The sequence below is a fragment of the Perca flavescens genome, chromosome 23, assembly GCF_004354835.1.
Source record: "Perca flavescens isolate YP-PL-M2 chromosome 23, PFLA_1.0, whole genome shotgun sequence".
NCBI lineage: Eukaryota > Metazoa > Chordata > Actinopteri > Perciformes > Percidae > Perca > Perca flavescens.
The window spans coordinates 20,556,800-20,579,091 of NC_041353.1; the positions used below are offsets into that span (position 1 = coordinate 20,556,800).

At 42.7% G+C, this 22,292-nt stretch overlaps 1 protein-coding gene across 3 annotated transcripts in view; it reads left to right on the forward strand.

Moving 5' to 3' along the window:
• The window catches only part of arid2 (AT-rich interactive domain 2), a 53,234-nt gene that overhangs the window by 12,667 nt on the left and 18,275 nt on the right, over nucleotides 1-22,292 (forward strand). For all 3 annotated transcript variants that reach the window (XM_028570090.1, XM_028570089.1, XM_028570091.1), the window contains 8 exons: nucleotides 5,092-5,225; nucleotides 13,507-13,725; nucleotides 14,604-14,671; nucleotides 15,577-15,646; nucleotides 17,151-17,401; nucleotides 20,047-20,143; nucleotides 20,659-20,868; nucleotides 21,983-22,147. In XM_028570090.1, the coding sequence (XP_028425891.1) occupies nucleotides 5,092-5,225; nucleotides 13,507-13,725; nucleotides 14,604-14,671; nucleotides 15,577-15,646; nucleotides 17,151-17,401; nucleotides 20,047-20,143; nucleotides 20,659-20,868; nucleotides 21,983-22,147 (1,214 nt within the window). The remainder of the gene's footprint in view (nucleotides 1-5,091; nucleotides 5,226-13,506; nucleotides 13,726-14,603; nucleotides 14,672-15,576; nucleotides 15,647-17,150; nucleotides 17,402-20,046; nucleotides 20,144-20,658; nucleotides 20,869-21,982; nucleotides 22,148-22,292) is intronic.

Consider the following 22,292-nt stretch of genomic DNA (forward strand, 5'->3'; position numbering starts at 1 on the left):
GACAGCGGCTGTTTGCACATGTATGTCTATTCATCACTTCGCAACGTTCCTCAGTCCCCCACCCTTTGCACTTGTTGTATCATTTTGGAGGGAAAACATGCCTCAGTATTGGCAGTGACCGTGCACGTTTCCCTGGAACAAGGCTGCCCAATTTGGGGTCCGCATGCCAACTTTGGCCCATGCTCCCTTTTTTTTTTTTTTTTTGTTTTGTTTTGGCCCGGTATGGCATTTGACATGCTCATGCTTATTCCCCTTATTTTGAAAGTGCTGTAAAATCCTAACCGTAATGACTAGGAAATGTACATTTTGTGCAGCCAAAAATGACTTGACGGGGAGTTTTGCACAGGACTGTGCTGGTAAACTACCCTGTTAAATTAAATGCGTACGTTTTTATCTACGGCGAATTACAAGAATTACGGTATTCTTCAACATCCACATTTATTTCTCGGCCTGTGGCCTTCCACACCCAGATACATTCTGTCCATTTCAAATGAAATTTATTTTGGCACTTGTGCCCTAAAATGGTTGCTGTAGTAAAACGATGAAAAGCCCCGTGGTTTCTGCTGGTTGGAAGTTGCGCGCCACTCACATTGGGGACGGATTGATGTTTTTCTCATCATGCGTGTATTTAATAAAAAAACAAAAAACAAATAAGGGGCAAGTGCAGACATTAGCAGCTGCAGTTAAACCCCTCCTCCCTCCTCATTCCCCCACCCGTCTTTACCCGCAGCTTTTTTTTTTTTTTTTTTTTTTTCCTTGCTTGTGCCCAGACAGACAGCGGTTGATGACGCTGCAGTCGGGACTGGGGCCTATCTCTCCCGCTCTCTCTCACTCTCACTCTCGCTCTCTCTCACTCTCACTCTCACTCTCTGCACAAATGAAGGCTGAGTGTATTTATAGTCCAGCGTGTCGGACGGGGGATTACCTTGGCCACGATGAACAAGCGGGGCCTCATTCAGTAACAGGCGCTCACTCGATGACTCGCGGCCACACAGGCAGGGTTCACCACCAATATCGCTGCTGAGGTATTTTGCTCTGGCACGCGTGTTTTTTTTTTTTTTTTTTTTTTTTTTTTGGTCTGTCTGGGAGATTTCTCGGCATTATAACTGGGTGTTTATCAAATCCAAGAGCACCTGATGTGGTAGTCGGCATGCTCAACGAGAATATTTTCTCCCAAGTTAAGTGCAAACTTCAAGAACTGATGATTTACAGTTTAAGAGGAATTGTTTGCTTGGCGTTGGCGGTTCACTTGGTTCTACTACAGGCTGTAGCGCTGATTTAGATGAGGAAGGGGGTGTTATTCACATCGCCCCGATTTACACATTTCTATTCAAAGAAGTTTGAACTGAAGTTTTCGGTCAACTCATCCTCTGAAATAGGTTGCTGTATAGAATAATCCTCACTTATACAGGGATACAAACCGAATGGATCATTTAGATTTTCAGCAAGGGTACGATTCTGGGGGGGGAAAAAGTGGGATATTAGAATTGAAATGCATGCCAATCTACGCTGTTTTTGTGTGACGGCAGATACATTTTCTGATGTGTCACATCTCACACGGTCATGCCACTGACGGACTCATTTTGCCCTATGCTGCGGTGACACTCGTCAGCCCTCTGTCATTAATAATAACTTTATTTACAGACTCAAGGTCCAAATATAAAAGTACACACAACATACCACAGACAGAAGGGTACACCCAAACACAAAAAACCTACAGACACACTGTCCATCACATAGTACACAGAGGGAACATACAAAACATACATACCTACATACATCATAAAAAAAAGAGCTGGATATGTCATTTTTAGCTTCACTTTTCTGTGCGGATCATGCTTTACTCGACGCCTGTTGAAAAAGCGCCATGGGCTGGGTAGAAGTGATTGCCGCCCCTGTCGAGCTGCCGCTCCTTAACTAGTAAAGCGAGGTGAAAGCTCACCGTGGATTTGTTTCAAATTACACTTTTGAACTGTGTAATTTGTTCTATTCTGTTTTGCCATTGGGTACACTGAATTCTTAAGTAGATTCATGTAGGGCTGTGCAATTAATCGAATTTTGATCGCGATTTTGATTTCGGCACCGAACAATCACAAAAACAATATGTTGAAGAAAAATATATATATTATTTTGTACATTATGTTTAGCAAGAAAACTCTTATTTTGTCTTGTTCTGAATAAAAAAAAAAAAAAGAAGTAAAAAATTCAACAATAAATGCTACACCTTTTCAAAAGTCAATAAGTAATCGTTTTAAAGTGCCCATATTATGAAAAAATGTTATTTTGTGTCTCTGGTGCTTCCACACGCATACAGACTTGGAAAAAATAAACTATCCATGCTGTTTTGAGTGAGATACGGTTTCTGAATATATCCTGCGTTCAGTCTCCGGGCGAGCTGGTCAAAATCGGCAGGGCTTTCTAAGTTGGTAGCCGAGACGAGGTGGCGAGCATGCGACCTCGTTCTCAATGGCAAAAACACTGCTACAACACACACTAGTTGACCATAATCTACAAAAGAACTACTTCCATGTCCCTGTTCTGCAGGTATTCCATGCAAAGTGTGAAATGCGCCCTCGTTTAGAAGAAGTCTCCCGGCTAATCCTGCCTTGTACTGACTGAAGTTGTAGAAACAGCCTTTCTTTTAGTGTCTATGGAAACAGCTAGCTAGCTGATTATGATCCTTACCTAGCTACTGCACATGTGTGAGTGCCAACAAAGATGATACAGAAGTAAGAGGTCTCACTCTGTAGCTAAAACGGAGAGCTCAACACACAGGGTGAAAAGAGGAGCTGCAGCAATGTGCAGTACAACAAAAATATGGTGTTTTTTTTTTGAAAATTAAACCATGTAAACCTATTCTGGTACAACCTCTAAATACAATTATGAACCTGAAAATGAGCATAAAATGGGCGCTTTAAATAATTGCGATTATGATTTTTATTATTTGTTTTTTTTCTGTAATGGAGCAGCCCCAGATTCATGTTTTAACTTAAAGGTGTCTGTCTCTGAGATGTACAGGAACACCACAGCAATGAGCATTTAGACGCAAAAGTGGAGCGATTAAAAAAAAAAATCTAAAAATCAAGAGTGTCTTGCCGACTGTACGGGAGCTACTGTGAAGTCTTTTTCCCTCCAATTCTCTGAGGGTGTTTGGGTGTCTATAGGGTGGAATCCCTTGAATTCCTTCAGCCGATGAGCCAAGAAACGCTTCAAGAAGCGCTGGCCTGTTGTCTCCTTGACAATATATCCGGATCTAGTGTACAGCCTTTGTGATTTAACTTTATATAGAAAAGGGGATTCACTTCAGCCAGTATTAGGATTCATTATAACGATAAATCATTATAAAATTGCCATCTCAATTCATTTATTGAAAGCCTTTGACATTGACATTGTTTTAATGATGTAAGACATCAATGAGTTCATATAGAGCCTGTATTAGGGCCATATTTAGTTCAGTGTGTTATGCCACTATAGTTTGGTAGCCTAGTGTACTTAAATGGCTAGTATGTACTTTATTTTCTTTATTCATTGAAGCCTCTATGTTTACAGGCTTGTGGTGATGTGCTATAGGTGCCAAAAAAAAAAAATAATCTGTTTGGTACTGCCAATTTGTTTTGTTTTGCCATGGTTCATGTGTGCAATAAATATTACACTTCGTGAGAAAAAGAAATCGTGGCAGAGAATCGTGATATCAATTCTAAGCTAAAAAAATCATGATTCCTATTTTTCCCCCCCAAATCGTGCAGGCCTGCCTGTTATTAATCAACCGCAGGTTGTTTCCGCTCTAAACCTGGTTGGAACATGTCATGTTTTACATGTTAGTTGTATGACACAACTGGTTATGGCTTTTATCCAGCTCTGTAAATGTAAAGCTGATGCCATACTGTAGCTTCTAAATTGGAGTAAAGAGGATGAAGGTTGTTTTTTAAAAACACGTTGAATTATATAACTGCTCTAAATAAACCTATTTGTCTAACGTTATGTTCTCTGACTCTTTAACACTGTAGCCACTTTTTTGTACTGTGAAGATGTTTTTATTCTTAATAAATTATTTAAAAATTCAACAAAGTTTTGCATATTGATGCTGAATTTTCCAGAAAGAATAATTATAACCTTCTTTATAATTGAGGCAGTTGTTTTCTTCAGAGATTTCCCAGCACAGCACAAGATTCAAGTATACATTTCCATTTAAAGCTTTAGTGCGTAACTTCTTTTGATATTAATGAACATCCGTTACATTCAAGCCATCGCCTAATGAGTTGCTGCAAAGCTAATGAAGACTATCAGATCCACACAACTCTCTGGTTTTCTCAGTATGGCTATTTTCAGAAGATTGTGGTATCCGGCACACAAACTCGAGTGAAGATAATGACCTCTTCTGAAGTGTCAATCATGTTTTGTTTTTTTTAATCCTCCGTGTCCTCCTTGGCTACTTGCAACTGTGTGGAGGAGGGGTGGGGGCGGTGCGCGATCACGGAAGGCTTGTATCCTGTGGATGCGCTGACAGTTTTATTTCTTAGAATTCCTCATGGGGGCGACAGACTACACACTACAGCTGTAAAGAGTTTGCTCAAAAACAGCACTAAGACTAAGGAGTTTGGAAAGTGAAACTAATGCCAGTCAAACCTGTATTTATTGTCTGTTATCAAGATTTAGGATATCCTGCAATCCTTCCAGGTATGAGTGATACTACATTTATTATAAATCTTTAGCAAGCAGTACTGATATGGCTTGTTTCATGTTGTCGTGCTGATTCTATCTCTGAGTAAAACGGTTTCCCTTAAATGGGGGACCTTTTTGAGTGCAGATTTTTAGTGTTTAGTTGAAAGAAGCCGTTACAACTCACATTTTAAACAGACGGTCAAGACCGCCGGTGGCTTGTTAGGAGTCTGTACTCCGTATCACAGCGAGAGAACGCTACGTCAACTTCAAGGCTTCTGCGCTCGCGGGGAAATGTGCCTGCTGCATAAATAAAAAAAAAATTTAAAAAATGCAAATCTCAAGTCGACACAAATTCACAGCAAAATGTACACCAAGCAAATCTTGGCTCATCGTTTTTGTTTTTCTCCTCTTTCTTTTCTCCCGCCGCAGATACTTGGAGAAGTATGAGAAAGTGCACCACTTCGGCGAGGATGATGAAGAAGCGCAGCCGGGGAACCCCAAAGCCTCTCTTCCAATCGGTGCAATTCCCAGCTCCTATAACTACCAGCAGCACATTGTATCAGGTAAGGCAGTGGCTCTTCTTCTTGTGCGCACCGTACTTGGTATTCAGAAGCGTTCCGGTTCTTTCTGTGTTCACAAGTTCACTCTTTTTTTATGTTTCGGTCTGGGTCACGGCTGTATCCGGTACACGGCTCCAGCTTCTGTTTGCATACTTTTCTCGTTTTCTGTCTGCAGCTCATCCTCGGTCCGCTTCTCTCGGGCCCCCTCGGCCAACTCAAACACTCAATCCTCACACAGACGCGATTACAGCAGAGCATCACTTCATCAGAGCTGTGTGTGTGTGTGTGTGTGTGTGTGTGTGTGTGTGTGTGTGTGTGTGTGTGTGTGTGTGTGTGTGTGTGTGTGTGTGTGTGTGTGTGTGTGTGTGTGTGTGTGTGTGTGTGTGTGTGTGTGTGTGTGTGTGTGTGTGTGTGTGTGTGTGTGTGTGTGTGTGTGTGTGTGTGTGTGTGTGTGTGTGTGTGTGTGTGTGTGTGTGTGTGCGTTTTCATGGGAAACTGGTCAGCCCACAGGTCAAGCGTATGCATAGAAATGCGCCTCAACAATGGCTGTTTTGTGTCAAGGATTTGTCTAGTGGGTAGAATTTTATTTCACAAGAATATGACGAGGAAGGAAATTGTGTCGATTGCGAGTTGTGATGGAAGGTTCAAACGGCTTTTTAATATCTCTAATAGTGTTCTAAGACGTAGCGTTTGGCATGACAAAACCACTCATGAAATGTTTTTTCATTTCAGCTGTTTGGGGAAACCCGCTGCTGTGTTGAATGGAAACAGGTTTTTATGCGCTGAAGTCAAGCAGGCCACATTTTGTTGCTCTTGGCGTAGGCCGGCATGTGATTCTGATGGTGTGATAACCTTTTTTATAATCTCACAGTTTCACGTTATTGCGGTATTGCAATTACAACTTTGAAATGTATTTTTGAAATTTCTAGATTTCTAAAGTGCACTTTCTGTCCTCAGTACCTTAGGAACAGTATGACCGCCAAATGTTAGTGGTTTTGAAAGCGTGACTTTTTTCACACAACGGTAATACCTTGGAATCGGTAACCGGCCCATGCTCTGACGTGACGTAACCTCCCATACGATGTTGAATTGTCGTTTTACCACTTGGATGTTTCTACGGATTAAACTCTTGAAATGCAACGTGTTTTTTTTTTTTTTTTTTTTTTTGGGTCGCTTTCACACCTACCTCGTTTTTGGTCCGTTTTTTTAAAACGAGCCGTGGAGCGTTTGGTTCGGATAGTCCGGTTGGTTTGGGGGCTGGTGTGAAAGCTAATCCGAACTCTGGTGGGGATCAAACAAACGAACTCTGGCCCCCTTTAAAAACGGGGGGGTCTCGGTTCGCTTCCAAGTGAACTAAGAGTTCGGTTCAACGTCTGTCGAGAAAGGGATCCGACCCAAATGCGGGAAGTGAACCAAAAAACAAAAAAAATCTATTTACAAGCCTGCAATTTCAACCGTGCACACATTTACCGGACTTATGTATGACGTAGGGGATGTTAACTTTCAGATCCACCAGCTGTTCTGAGCACACGTCGCTGCTTGTCTGACATCATCATCTCTCTTTCCTTCACTTGCTGTCTTGTCAGCTGCTCACATTGTTGGCATTCTTCTAAATGATTAGAAACGCTAAAGCAGAACCCGTAAACCCAAGACGTTATAAATATGGCGTTTCTCCCATTTTTTTTTTTTTTTTTTTTGCTAGTTTCGGATATTCTGTCCAATAATAGACCAGCGGGCGTTTTGTTCGCGTGGCGTGTGTTTAGTGTTCGGAGCACTCGACAGCAAACCAACCCAAAAGCACAGAGTCTACCGAACTGTCGGTGCGAAAGCCCCCCTTTGAGGTGCTCGTAGGAGGACTTTGGTACCTTTTTGGACCGAGCTAAGCTAACCGACTGCAGCTTCAAATTTACTGTATAGACACGAAAGGGGTCAAACTATTCCTTTAAACCATTTAAAGCTAAACCGGTGGATCCCAAAGTGGGGTCAGGGGACCCCCCAGGGGTCGTTGAGGGTGTTCCAGGGGGTCCCAGCAAAAAAGTTAAGTTTCATCCATAAGTAACACAATGACAGAATGTATGACTATTTGGGTCATTTGGGTCATTCAGACACTTTCTATAATAAAAGGTCTAAAAGCAAAAATCCTATTAGATGGGGCGAAATCTTATCCGTTGTGTAATTTGTGTCAGTTTTAAGGGTCCTTCACGTGAAAAGGTTTGGGAACCGCCGAGCTAGACTACCCTCAGATTGATCCCATTCGTACAGTTCAAACTAGTACAAATAACCGCGTCATCTCTACACGGAGTTCAGTCAGACGTAAATAGTCTCTTATGTGAAGTTCTGTTGAAGTCCTCGGCTATTTGTTTCTCTTGGTGTGCTTAGTTTGCACATAATCTCCACGGGGATCTTTTTGGATTATTCCTAATCTCATGACGCACCGATTACTCCTGCAACGTCAACTATTGAACATCCCAATCACCTCCGTTAGGCCATTTGATTCATTCTGCACCAATACTGCTCGCCGTACAGCAAAGTTTAGAGACGGCAGAATTTTTTTTTAAGCCAAGCATGCTGCTGCTTTCATGATGAAAGAACAGCCTCCGAGTAACCCCATTATATTTCAAACCAAATGTTTTTTGTGCAACCTGCCAAGGTCTCGTGTGTATTGTCCAACCCCGCTCGCGCACACACACACGGTGAATGGGAGCTGTCCATTAGCCTCGGCGTTGCAGCGCTGACCGCCGAGCTGCTCCTTGAGGTACTTGACTGTCCTGACAGCAGTTGATGATAAAGGGGGGGGGTACTGTACGTACACACCGCCGCCCACTTGAGCTGCAAAGAAGCTCTGGCTGCCCTGTCAAGGAAGCTTGTCAAAGAGTACGGGGAAGCTGTTTGACGCTTTCGCCGCTCTGACGTGGCAGCATTCAATGTTCGATCATGTTCAACACACAAGCAAAGCAGCCACTGCACGGCCAATATACTGACGCTAGAAACCTTTTTATAAATTACATGTATCAGGACAGAATTTCTTGGTCGCAGCGGTGTCTGTTAGCAGTTAGCTGTTGATCCGTGCAGGAATTCGCCGTGAGCGGACTGTTGAGGCAGGTAACGTTAACCGGTCCCTATACGCAAACAACGTCATATCATAAATGATAGGGGAAACCCAGCAACGGCGATTTATGAGATTTCATAAATGGCACAACACACAATTGAAGTGACCCTGACCCGCACAACCCTGCCACGGATCACCGGATCGCTTTCTTTGGTCTGAATGAGCCCCAGAGTCTCGTGCTCTTTCTCCCCCCTAACAATCAGCTATCTGCCGGCTGAGCTAAGTGACTCCACAACATGACCCGGGTGAGAGAAGACACACAAACAGCGGTGAACTTTGTTGTGGCTTGCACTTTTTTTTTTTTTTTTTCTTTTCTCATTCACTACACCGATGAGTCAGACATCGACGAACACGGTGGTTCCCCCCCCCCCCTGCAGTTGACGGTGCAACTCTTTTCGATTGTTGTTGTAGGTTTGGTTTTCAGCGATGACTCTTCACTGTAATGCTTTGCTTGTAAGGGGTTGCTGGAGTGGACCTTGCTTTTTCTTTTGTGATTTGAATTTGTGCAGACAAGCCCAGGTGAACACACACATTGTCATACCTGGGCTGAAACCATTACTTCAGGAATTTGAGTTTAATAAAAAAACAAATGTATATATGTCATGCGGCCAATCAATACTTTTTATGTTGCCAATAGATCACACGTCTAACGTAATGATTTAAAAGTAGTAGAAAGCGTCAGGAAATACTCTGATGCCCAGTGATATAAGCTGGTTTTATTAAACCGTCTAAAACCCAAAGAGATTTAGGTGAACATTAGAAATGACTTATGGCGTTTTCACACCTGTAGTTCCTTTGCTTTGGTCCGACTCATTTGGTGAGTTTGTAAACTTGGAGCAATTTGCCCTCGGTCGGTTCGGTTTGGTTTCACACCTGTAAAAAGCCAAGCGTACCAAAATGCGTCATTACAAATCGGGCAAGAAAGTCCAGCCCTCTTATTGGTCGGATAGGTCTGGGGGCGGGAGCAAGAAAGTAAATACAGGAAGAAGGTCCTGTGTTCTGGTCAAGTGGTAAAAAACCAGCTCATTTGATTGAAATGATCAGACATTGTTTCGCAATGGATTGATCGGCTAATCACCATGGCTCTGGTTGGAGTATATAGCAGCTAAAAGATATTTCCCTCGGGTGTTTGTAGGGACCAAAAGCGGTTTCTGAATGACTTGAAACCTAGTTTGACGTTTCCTTCGTCAGTCCTACGTTTTCTTGTTACAGTACTCGTCAGCTGACCCATAACATTGCAGGGGTTTCCCTACCATTATAAGGCTTGGATGGCGCACCCTAAGCCGTTTTTTGGGCACCACCTAAGCTAAATGAATGTAACTTAATGTCCTTTCTCAGATCTAATGATTGTAGTTGGTCCCACGTGGACTTCTCTATCAAGTTTTTACTTTTTTTTTTGTCTTTCATCTTTTTTTGAAGTTTTACTTACTCATCTGCTCTACCTTTTTCAACGTTGTAGAAAAATGCTAATAATAATGGTCCAAAATGATGCGATTGATACATCTGCAGTAGGCTAATATCGGCTAAGATATCTGCCTGGCCGATTGGTCTAGCTCTATTACAGACCCTTCATAACTGAACTCTGTCTGTACCCTGGGCTCTGCGTTTTAAACGCAGCTGTAATGTAGCAGGACAGCCAGGCTGAAATCATGCACGGCTTGGCAGGCTCAATGATTAATTATTTGACAGTTGGTCTGTAAATCTCTCTCGCGGAGCTTTGGGCTTCCCTGCTTCGTATCCTGTTTTGGTCGTAGGCCTGCGACAACGTGTTCTCCACTCGGCTCATAAAGCCCTCTGTGTCAAAATGCGATGTTGTACATCAGCACTCTGCACCTCTGTAGAGTGCCGGCTCGCCGCAGGTATCGGGGCAACAGCAGACACAGGCAGGTTTTTTTTTTTTTTTTTTTTTTTTTTCGTGAACGGAGCTGTTGCTGCTATAATAGCACCTCGGCTGATCCCATTGGCCTGCGCAAACCTTTTCAGCATGGAAATGAAATGCACTCAGCAGGATTCCCCCTCTGCTTTGTGATTGGTTTCCAGAGGCAGCCGTCTACAAAAGCTCCTGCGCCAAATTGAAGGATCCACTTTATGGAAAGATGACACCTATGCACACAAATGATTGATGGCAGAAAATCAACCCACAGAGAAGGGAGAACACTAGGGCCTTTTGTTGACAACATGATTGCCCGTTGACAGACTGGATCATCTGCCATTTAGAGCCGTTCAGTTAACAGTTGAGTCATGGCTCCCCACACGGGGATATCCGCTGTTGTAGGATTAGATTTTATTTTATTTATTTATTTATTTTTTTGGGATTCTAAGAAGTCCGTCACGGAGGTTGACTGAGTCAAAGACGAACACAGTTAAAAGTTGGCCAACATTCACGTTCCTCAGTCACACAAGACACATCTCATCAAATTCATTTTAAAGACGCTGAAGCGCTGAATGGCCCATTTGGTTTGCTTAAACTCCAGTTAAAGGAAAAACAATAAATCTGGGTTCAAGTGGCTGAAGGTGTGTGCAGAGGCAATGGCAGCGAGGGAACGGAGTAGGGCAACCACAGGCTTTTACTCCGCAGCTCTATTGCCATACTCGCATGATGCAATGATTACTTTTAAAATCCTCTACCGTGCGCGAGTGTTTGTCTCGTCTTGCTCCATTTCTTCTCCGCATCTCCTCCAGAAGCAAGCGTGTTACGGTCGAATACCACAACGGTGGTTTATATTTAACATCGTTACTGTATGCTTTAAAGTCATTTGTGTCTCCCTTTGCTTTGGTAGGCAGTATTGTAATGCTTTCTTGGGCTTTAAATACAATGTTTTCAGACATTTATTGAGCCTCTTCAACAACAGTCATTTAACTCTTGGCATCACTAAGGACATGTTTGGCTTTTTTTAATGCATATGGCATACATTTTGGCAAGGGTTTGAGTTTTAGTTTTTTTTGTGGAAGTTTAGTGTCACATTGCCAGCTCTATCTCCACAGCGCTGTGGATAAAGGTCTGGCTACACCACAGATGCATGCTGGAATAGGAGAAAGGAGGGAAAAACAACGCTCTGGGTTGTTTGAATTTCTTTAGACCAATCACAGTCGTCTCGGGGCGGCGCTAATCTCCGGACGCGGCGACGGTGGCTCTGCAAAATAGTCTCAGGAAGGAACTTGTTTTGGTGGAACATTTGCACCCCGCGAATGAACATGCCACTTAGAATATAAAATGAAGTTACCTGTTCACACACTACAGTAACGTGAGCTATTTAAATTAGCTGGATACATTTACACATGGTTAAACGGTGACGCCATTTGCTCTTACCAGTGTATCGCCGCGGGTAATTCGTCCACAGCAATCCCACCAATCGGTCCCAAAACTGTCCCAGTTAGAGAGTAAATGCCATAAACATATTCTTTGTAAATCTTTACAGTCATCCCCCCCCCACCCCCATAATTGTACTTAGAGGTTATATCAGAATAGGTTTACATTTTCAGAAAATACCATATTTTTGTTGTACTGCACATTGCACATTGCAGCTCCTCTTTTCACCCTGTGTGTTGAGCTCTCTGTTTTAGCTACAGAGTGAGGCATCTCACTTCTGTTCCATCTTTGTTGGGAATCGCACATGCGCAACCCCTAGGTAAGGACTACTAGCCAGTCAGAAGCAGAGTATGAGGGAGTGCCACGCTAGCAGCTAGGTGAGCATTATAACATGTGTTACAAAGTGAAGCACGTTTGTCTCTCAAGTAAAGGCTGGACTACAATAGAGCTGTTTGGAGCAGTTTGTGAACAGTCTTTTCTGTTGGAGATGGTAAGTCCCTTTGGGGTGAAGTTTGGGTTTTTCACTTTGGAAACCTATAACATGCACAAAAAGATATATGACATGATAAAGTAAAAGGGAAAACACCAAAAAGCATAATATGAGCACTTTAAAATCTTTTAGAAGTAGGTGGATTTTTGTCGAAACCAAAAAGGAAACTCCAAGGCACTCTCTTTTAGAAAAATACAAAGCCTTTATTTATGGCTTAGTCATAATCTTAAAGTACTCCTTTCAACGTGTTTAGGCATACAAGCCTTCGTCAGGGAGTCAATCAATTTCCAAAACGGGAAGAGACCTTCTTATAAGCTTTCAAACAGACCAATCAAGAACCACAACCAATGAAGAGCCTTCATTTTGGTAAAGGAAGGTTCAGAGTTGTAGGATTATAGAATGACCACTAGATGTCCTCATTGGTCATAAATAGACCAGTGTATTTGACTACAAACCAAGGTAAAATTCAAAACATGTACAGCAGAAATAGAAATGGACCCAATTGAAAAATAAACAATATGGTTTTAAAGAAAAACACTGAGATCAAGTTCTTCATTTAGGCCTGGATAACTAGTAGCCTGCAGTTTATCAATCCAGAAACTTTCTCTCTGGTTTAGTTGTTTTTGTCTGTCCCCTTTCCTCAGTGACAATGGAATATTATCAATTCCACAGATCTGTACGGTCGATGGATCACTATTATGGTGTTCCCTGTAGTGCCTCGCCATAGGATAGTTCATGTTGTCCGTACGAATTGCATATTTATGTTCTGCCAAACGGTCCTGTAAACGCCTCTTAGTCCTTCCTGTATAGAACACTTTGCGTTTAGGGCATTCCAGTCTGTATATAACAAATACTGTTTTACAGCTTATGAAGTGGTTGATAGTAAACTGTTTTAGGGATACAGTATCAACCAAGGTTTTAGACTGTAATACATTTGTATAATGATTACAGTGTTGACATTTATATGACCCTTTTGGGTTTAGATCCCAACCAAGTTTGTTGTTCCTTTTGGTTTCAAATGGCTGCGGACCAGTTTGTCTCGAATTGTAGGACATCTCCTGAAAGTGACCAAAGGTGGCTCAGGAAACAACTGGCCAAGCACCACCTCATCACTTTCAATAATATATATATAATATAATAATAGGTGATCTTTTCTGGTTAAACACATTTTCAATATCATAATTGGTGGATTTTGTCATACAAAATACAAAATGATATTCAGCAATGTTTTGGCAACCATTTATGTAGTGTGTGGGTGTGGGTGTGAGGTAAGGAACAAGTTAATGAAATCTCTTACCTCCCTGACATTTAAATGCCAGATTTGATCGTGGAATATGTAAAGTAACCCTGAGATATGCTGCGCTCTCTCTTCCAGACTATCTCCGCCAAAGCTATGGACTGTCTTTGGATTTCGTCCCGCCGTGTGACTACAACAAACTGGTGCTGTCTCTCCTTTCGGGGCTACCCAACGAAGTGGACTTTGCTGTTAACGTTTGCACACTGCTCTCCAACGAGAGCAAGCACGCCATGCAGCTGGACAAGGACCCCAAACTGGTCACGTTGCTGCTGGCCCACGCCGGCGTCTTCGACGACTGTACGTTGCGAACCTCGCTCATCACCTCACTTTAGAAGTAGTCTCTCACTTCATCTCTTGCACACATTGGAGCACATTAGACAAATCTTGTAATATATACATACCCTTTGGAAAGTTGATTCTCTACATTAGAATATCTGTTGAAAATGGTATCATTTAAGATGTCCAAAGTGAATTAACTAGAACTAGGGATGTCCCGATCGGATCGATGCCACCCACATCACTTGACTCCGATCATTTACCTCAGAAAATTCTACACCATTCTAAGTAGAATTTGATTTTATGTGAGTTTTACAAAAATGTTGGCTGCACTAAATGAAATGTATTAAGCTGAAGACCTCTTTTTACTTACTTTGTTTTCTTTTGTAAACAAAAGACACTGTGCAGCCCTATTATCTAGGTAAATACAAGTATCCAATCGGTACTCTGTATTGTCGGATATTCAATATTTAAAAAAGCGGGGGGCCAAAAAAGCCGATCGGGACATCCCCACTCGAATCCCTTGTAATACAAAGAATACTATAAGCTTTATTTCGGAAAGAAACAAGTTTCATTTGAATTGTGCAGCCCTACAAAACAGTATTACCAATCAATCAGTTGTATTTGTCACATGGAATCGTATGAGGTACAATACCAGTGAAATGTTATGGATACATTAATAATGTAACGTATTACAATATATTAGGAGTCTGCAAATCCTTTCCGAATTTGCTGCTTCCTTTCCAACCTCTTTGTTTTTGGATCAGAGGTCCTCTGTTCTTGGCACCTCCTAAATAGAACTTATCGAGGGGGAACTGAAGAACAGGGGATGGAGACAAATAACACTGAACTGAACTCTGATGCTGTACTCTGGCCCTCCCTCTGTCTGCCTTTCGCAGCGCTAGGCAGCTTCTCCGGGGTCTTCGGGACGGACTGGAAGGAACACACCTCCCGGGACTTTATCAGGGTAAAGTAGTAAACCAAATATTTGTGTGTGATCTTTCTTTTGTGCCTTGTGCAAACTGTCGGCTAAACATTACACGTCTGTTGATTTGGCCATCATATATAGAAATAATATAGATCCGGTAAATATGCTTCCAGAAGCCACCGAGCATCTCTTTCACTCTTTACTGTGTGACGACTGGCAGAAAACCCAGCGGTTACTCCCAACAGAGGAACTTTTAAAGAGCAGTTTACTCTGAATTTGAGAGGCGGTGTAGTGTGTAATTTATCGGGAAATGAAATAAATAAAAAAGATTGTGTAAAGCCTTTTGTGGATCCAGAGGGAGCTGATAAATGTCCCCAAGTGATGTCACTTGAGTCAGCTATGGTTGGAGCGGAGTTTTCAAGAAATCTGGAGATGGGGAGTTAGAAGTGAGCTCACCAGACCCCCCGTAGCCCCGCTCCTCATCTCTGTTTGAGCCACATTAGCCACGACTAGCGTGACACACCTGAATCTTGGACCAGACTGTTGCCGCTTGAGTTGCATTGTGGGTAGTCTTCCACTGCTATGCCTAGACTTATCTCCTCAGCGCTGGAGTAAGGGCTGTGTACACCGTGTATCCGTTCTGCGATAGGGGAGAAAAAAAATTTGCCCCTGCAAAATAGACCCCGAAAAGGGAGGGAAATGCTTTATCCCAGGCGAGGTATATCGTGGGTAATGTAGGTTTTGACAAGGAAGAAGAATACGCCGAATAAAGAAGACAATTACGACGATGTTTTTAACTGGAGATTTGATTTTTAGTTCGGGTCTCTTATGGTCTGATTGTTGACACAACCGTTGCAATTGACTTGCTTTTGCTGAATTTGGCTGTGATTTGAATCCTTATTATCGGGTCAATTGCACTGCTAACAGCTGCCGCTCTTCTGCAGTTCTGGAAGGAGGTGGTGGAGGACGTGGAAGTCAGGGAGCTGATCTGGGACAAGAACAGCCCCGCACAAGGTAAACCCGCTCGCTGCTAGAAGCCACAGAAAGCAATGAAAGGGTACACTCCTGTACGCTTCCCACTGTGTATTCATTGACACTTAAAAAACACGTGTGCTTTGTTTACTGTGACTTCCTTTTGTGTTTCTTGTGTAATGTCTGAGTGGGAAGTGTTTTTCTGTTGTGTTTTTTTTAAATCCCTCTTTCTCCCAACCTTCACACTCCCTTTTTAACAAAGTTTTTTTTATTTAATTTTTTTATATAAACTAAGTGAAAGCAAAGATCCCATGGAATGAAACGGTGGCACCACAAAATTGATGCACCAGTTGGAGAAATGTTAAACCTGCCCTTGCAATAGAGCTCAACAGTGTGGTTCCGGAAGTAAAAAAAAAATAAAATAGAAATCCCATTCACTTTTTCCGTAAGGATTTTGATTATCCGACATTTTGTCTAAACCATCCAAGGTAGACTGAACTCAAGCTACAAGGCTGTGGATGGAAAATTTCTGCCCCTGTAAGAAGCTAGAAGTCTGTATGAAATCAACCTTTTTTATTTTATTTTTTTTAGAAAAACATGTTTTATTTGCAATCTTGTGTAGAAATATTACACTACTACCACTACTCCTGGAAACCGTACCTGCGATTGGCTAGAGCGAGTTTCTACCATCGAAGTCAATGACAGTTTCTGTACGCAGTTTTGTACTTTTCAAAATAATTTCCGCCAAATCAAATGTTTTATGGTCACGATTCATCTCGTAGCTTGGCTGCCTTGGTTCCAGACTCTTAAAGAAGCAATTTTTTTTTAGGCCGTCCACAGAGATATCGAACATGGATTAAACACTTCGGCAAACAGAGCCGTTCAAAACAAGTGGGCACTGCTGAGCTCTACACATACATGATAACCAAAGATGGCTAAAAGCCAGACACATACATGATAACCAAAGATGGCTAAAAGCCAGACACATACATGATAACCAAAGATGGCTAAAAGCCAGACACATACATGATAACCAAAGATGGCTAAAAGCCGGACACATACATGATAACCAAAGATGGCTAAAAGCCAGACACATACATGATAACCAAAGATGGCTAAAAGCCGGACACATACATGATAACCAAAGATGGCTAAAAGCCGGACACATACATGATAACCAAAGATGGCTAAAAGCCGGAAACATACATGATAACCAAAGATGGCTAAAAGCCGGAAACATACATGATAACCAAAGATGGCTAAAAGCCGGAAACATACATGATAACCAAAGATGGCTAAAAGCCGGAAACATACATGATAACCAAAGATGGCTAAAAGCCGGAAACATACATGATAACCAAAGATGGCTAAAAGCCGGACACATACATGATAACCAAAGATGGCTAAAAGCCGGACACATACATGATAACCAAAGATGGCTAAAAGCCGGAAACATACATGATAACCAAAGATGGCTAAAAGCCGGACACATACATGATAACCAAAGATGGCTAAAAGCCGGTTCCCTGCTCTGTTCTCGTTGCAGATGGCGTGTCGTGCGAGGGGCGCTGGCAGAGCCTCTTCCACCCGCCGCGGAACTTGGGCATCAGCGACATGGAGGCCCAGCGGGTGCTGCAGATTGCCGTCATCCTGCGGAACCTCTCCTTCGAGGAGGCCAACGTCAAGCTGCTGGCGGCCAACCGAACGTGCCTGCGCTTCCTTTTGCTCTGCGCCCACTGTAACCTCATCTCACTCCGACAGCTCGGACTCGACACGTTGGGCAACGTGGCTGCCGAGGTTGGTCGGGTTGTTGACCGTTTTGGGGGCTCTCGTCAAAAAACTCGGTGCCAAAAACATTGTGCCAAATAGGGCTGCACGATATGAGGAAAAATATGCGCTATAAGCGGTAACGTTGTAAATGGCGATACCGATATTACTTGGGGATAAAGAAACGGCTATTAAAGTGTCCTCAGTTCTGCATCTCTGCTGCTTTCAGTATTCAGCTAAAATACAACAAATTGCTTGTAGAATTTAGAAGTAGAGTATAGAAGTTTGTTGCGCCAGTTCATGGAGAAAAAAACAAACCGTGCAGCCCTAGCGTGGCTTCATAAAGAGCCACCTTTTTAAAAAAAGAAAATCAATAATTTGGGTTAGTTGAGCAGTGTAGGAAAAAGGTGCCAGATGAGCAGGGCCGCACGGAATCTGCGGACGCAGAATGCCGCAGAATGTTTTGCGGACTTCAGCAGGTTTTAAACAAACTAAAAATGGTACTTCTAATGTTTACACATCTCCACCCCAAGCAGGAAACCAGATTCCAGAATTTCACAGATTTTCAAAAAAGTCCGCGGATTCCATTTGTGCCTGCTGATGAGGGAGCTTTGTTTCCAAAATGTAGGTTACTGTACAGTAAACGCTCTCGTCTTCAGCCAACCTTTCTGCTCCAAACCCGTCTGAATCGGAGCTGGAGAAAGGCCGGTCCAGTTCATGCATGATAGGAGTTGCATTTGAAGGACTTTCATTCATTTGTTTGTCACGCGATCCGGTGGCCTGAACAGATTTAATTGACAGTTCGTTAAACCCCTCCTCCGTGCCGCGATTGTCCAATCCTAACACCGAGACAGTTACTAAAGGCCGCAGGTCTGTCGAGCTTTGGGTTCCTCCACATGTGTGAAGTGGTGTGCAATTGTGCATCAGGCTGTAGCAAAAAGCGATGCTCGGTATTTGAAGAGTTTGGACAGTTTTGAGACTTTCTTTTTTTTTTTTTTTTTTTTTTTTTTTAACTTCAGGCTTTCCAAAACCAAAAACGCAGCAGCGAAAGTCTAAAGAATGGATTGAACTGTGGGCGTCTGCCCTTAGCTTCTGCTTGTGCAGATCAGATGTCTTGACAGACTTTTCTAAACGTGCACAGTGGTTAGTTGGCTAACAAGCTTGCATTATCCTCTTCCAAAATCAGATGAAGTAATAATCAAATGATTAGTTCCTGCTCAAAAACAAACGGGTCTGAGAGGGTCATTAAGGACGGACCAGTGCTCTGTTTCTGAACCCAATCAGCTGTAATTGTAGTTACAGTTTCCTAAGAAAGGAGCTCTGCCAGATGGTGTGTGTGTGTGTGTGTGTGTGTGTGTGTGTGTGTCTGTGTGTGTCTGTTTGTGTGTCTGTTTGTGTGTCTGTTTGTGTGTCTGTTTGTGTGGTGTCTGTTTGTGTGGTGTCTGTTTGTGTGGTGTGTGTGTGTCTGTTTGTGTGGTGTGTGTGTGTGTGGTGAATCTCTTCCAAAGCATTCTGTTTTTCAGAATAAGTTTTACCTATTAATTTGACCAAGGTGAATTATCACGTGTTCTAGCTGTTACAGACATAAGTCTTTAAATGTAGATTGTATGACGAACGTTGGGAATACATTAAAAGTGCTCGCTTCAATTTTAGAATTTCCCATTTATTTGGTATGAGACGCATGTAGATGAGCCCACATCTATTTTTAGACGCCGTATGCATGCGGTCCCTGATACAATCAGTTAAGCCTTTGATGCCATTAATTGGATGGTTGGGTTTCGGGCGGTTGACACATTCTTCAGATAAGATACAGCGAAGCCTTGTATTATCTGTCAATGTAAATCATATAAATACTACTAGAGCACTCTTTTCCGTTGCTCATACGTTGTGACCAGTACACCAAATCATTGTTTCCCACAGGTTGAGAATTTACTTGCGGCGGTGGGTGGCGCGGGATGGCTGGGTTCAGTAATCAACTAGTCAAACGGAAGGTGAAAAGAATGACCACATAACATTATCAGATACTGAAAATATTGCCACACTATGCGGCATTGGACACAATTTCAGGGTAGTTATTAGGGCTGCACGATATGAGGAAAATATGCGATATGCCCCAACGTTGTTAAATATGACGATAATGATATTACTTGCGATAAATACACACGTTTAAAATGTACTCTGTTCTGCCTTTCTGCTGCGTAGCATTCTGCTAAAATACAACAAATTGCTCGTTGAATTTAAAACGAATGAAAGGAAAGTGTAGCCATGATGTGCTTTGTCAATTAAATCATTTTAATTTAAAAAAAAAAATTTTTTTGCCAAATGTTAACAGTTCAGCAGATAAAATACCTGATATACTATATGATCCGTACAGAAAGTTCAATGTTATTATTAATCTCAACCCGGTTTCCTCCTAACTGCTGTTAAATCACACAAGTCTCGGGCTATCTAAAGTCGATTCTTGTTCATTTTGTTTGTTAGATCATTGGTCATGTTTATGTCAGCTGTTTGGCTTGCTAGATTGATTGCGTTCGCGCTGCAAACCAACGTCTCCCAAGGATGGATTGGAAGCGATCGGAGGGCGGTTCTGACACGTGTAATAAATGTTGCCGTTCTTGCGAGCCGACTGGCTGGATGGTGGGATCATGGAACTGATCGTGTGCGACTTCTTTCAGCTCCAGCTGGATCCCGTTGACTTTCGGACAACTCATCTGATCTTTCACACCATCACCAAATGTTTGATGTCCAGGGACCGGTTTCTCAAAATGAGAGGTGAGTTTTCTGGTGGGGGGCCTCTATGTTAAACATCTTAAAGCTGACTTGATGCTTCTGCGGTTAAATTCTGGGTATGTATGTGGCGACACGGACCCTACGCCGTAGCCTGGCGCGCGCACCCCGACTCAATTACAAGTTCTCCTTCTCCATAAACAACATGAAATCAAGGAGAGGGTTAACTTTTCCTGCTACAGGTTTCCCACCGTGGTCAGAAAGTCAGAGACACTTTGTTTCTCCTAGTATGACTCTAGAGTCGCTACTCACCCGGAAGCTACACACACACACACACACACACACACACACACACACACACACACACGTCGGCCCTGCTATTCTCTTAAAGAGATCGAAGCACACACCAACGCACAAGTATAAACTTTAGGCTACGGCGAAAGCTCGGAGTGGAGCCTCCGCAGAACCATAAGTCACCCTTAAGTGTCAGTATATGCTGTATGAAGAATCGTAAGTGAAATGCGTATTCTTGTGTCCCTTTTTTTTTCATGTATTATCAGCCATGGAAATCCTGGGCAACCTCAGCAAGGCGGAGGACAACGGCGTGCTGATCTGTGAGTACGTGGACCAGGACTCGTACAGGGAGGTAATAATGCTGCTCACCCTGCCGGACCTCATGCTCCTCATGGCCTCTCTGGAGGTGCTGTACCTGCTGGCCCAGCTCGGAGACATCCCCTGCAGCAAGATCGCCTCCGTCGACCATAGCATAGGTATGCATCCGCGACTCTCGCGTGTTGTAGTTAAGGGTGTTAATCGCAAGTTTTATCACGATCACGGCACGGATTCTTTGGACAACCATGCAACGTTTGCCGACATCTTTAAAGTCTGTCACGGTACGATTTTGATTCAATTCAGGAACCTGCGATCGATACAAGAGGATATCGTATCCCAATTTAATAGTTAGAAACTAAATATGATTTGTCATTTTTATGTCTGAGCTCTTCCCAGGTATTTAAATAAAATAAAAAAAAATTTAAATGAAAAGAAGAAATATAAAGTGGGAATGTAAAATACGATTATGTATCAATATTTTCACTTTGCATCAATAATATTGGATCGTGGGTCTTTATATCAATCCAGATCAATGTATCGTTAACACCCCTAATACTGTCGCCGTTTACTTGTCTGTCTGTGAAATATCTCATCTACTTCACACTTGGTTTCCTGGGTTACCCTATGAACTTGGCGTGTGGAATGTGGAGCATTTTGGTCAGCGTTGGATATTTGCTATTAACAAACTGAATAAAACTAAACTGCCGCACAACAAAGGTTAAGGTAAAAAAAAAAAAAAAGTGCATATTTTTTGCTGATTGGCTCTCATAATGGGCTGGATGGGTGGCAGTAGTGTTTTCTTCTGACGCAACACGGTGAGTCAATAGTTAAGTTGCATATTAAGTGCTTTCGGGGTCCTTCTGTAAGTCATTTTGAGGTCCAGTGGTTCTGGAGAAAGCTCCAAGCAGCAGTACCACAGGCCAAGCAATCAGCCAGTCCAAACAGGCACATTTTGAACGTGCACTGTACTAGTTCTACTTAATGGGTGACTCCAGGGCTTGAAATTCACAGTCACATGGGCTTGGTAGTGTTTAAAAAAAAATAAAAATAAAATGTGTCTGCCTGCCAAGTTTTGTCATCCTAGTCTTCCATTCCATTCATAAATAACTGGCTCAGATGACAGTGTTTCCTTCCTTCTATTCTTAAAGTCTTAAAGGATCTGGTTTGTGTTCTCTCCACAGTGGGAATGTGACTGTTTTTTTGTTTGCCCCCCTTCCCCAGTGTTGAACCTGTGTGCTGTGTGTTTTCTTCTTTCTCTCTTCCTTGGATCAGACCTGTTAGTGCGGTTAGTATCGGTGGACCTCCATACGTTTGGACCCGACGCCCTGACGGCGGTGCGATTGATCGAGCATCAGGCCAACGCCGAGCAGGCGGCCGAGGTCCGGCCACAGCTGGTGGAGCAGGTGCCTGCAGCCGCGCAGGGAGCAGCAGCGCCTGGTGAGTGTCTGCTCGCCGCACATCATCTCTCACACTGCTGATGGGAGCTGGGCGCAGTGGTGTATCTAGATCCTTCACTTAAGTAAAAGTACTAATAACACACTATACACAAAAAAAAAAAAATAAAAATACTCTGTTACAAGTT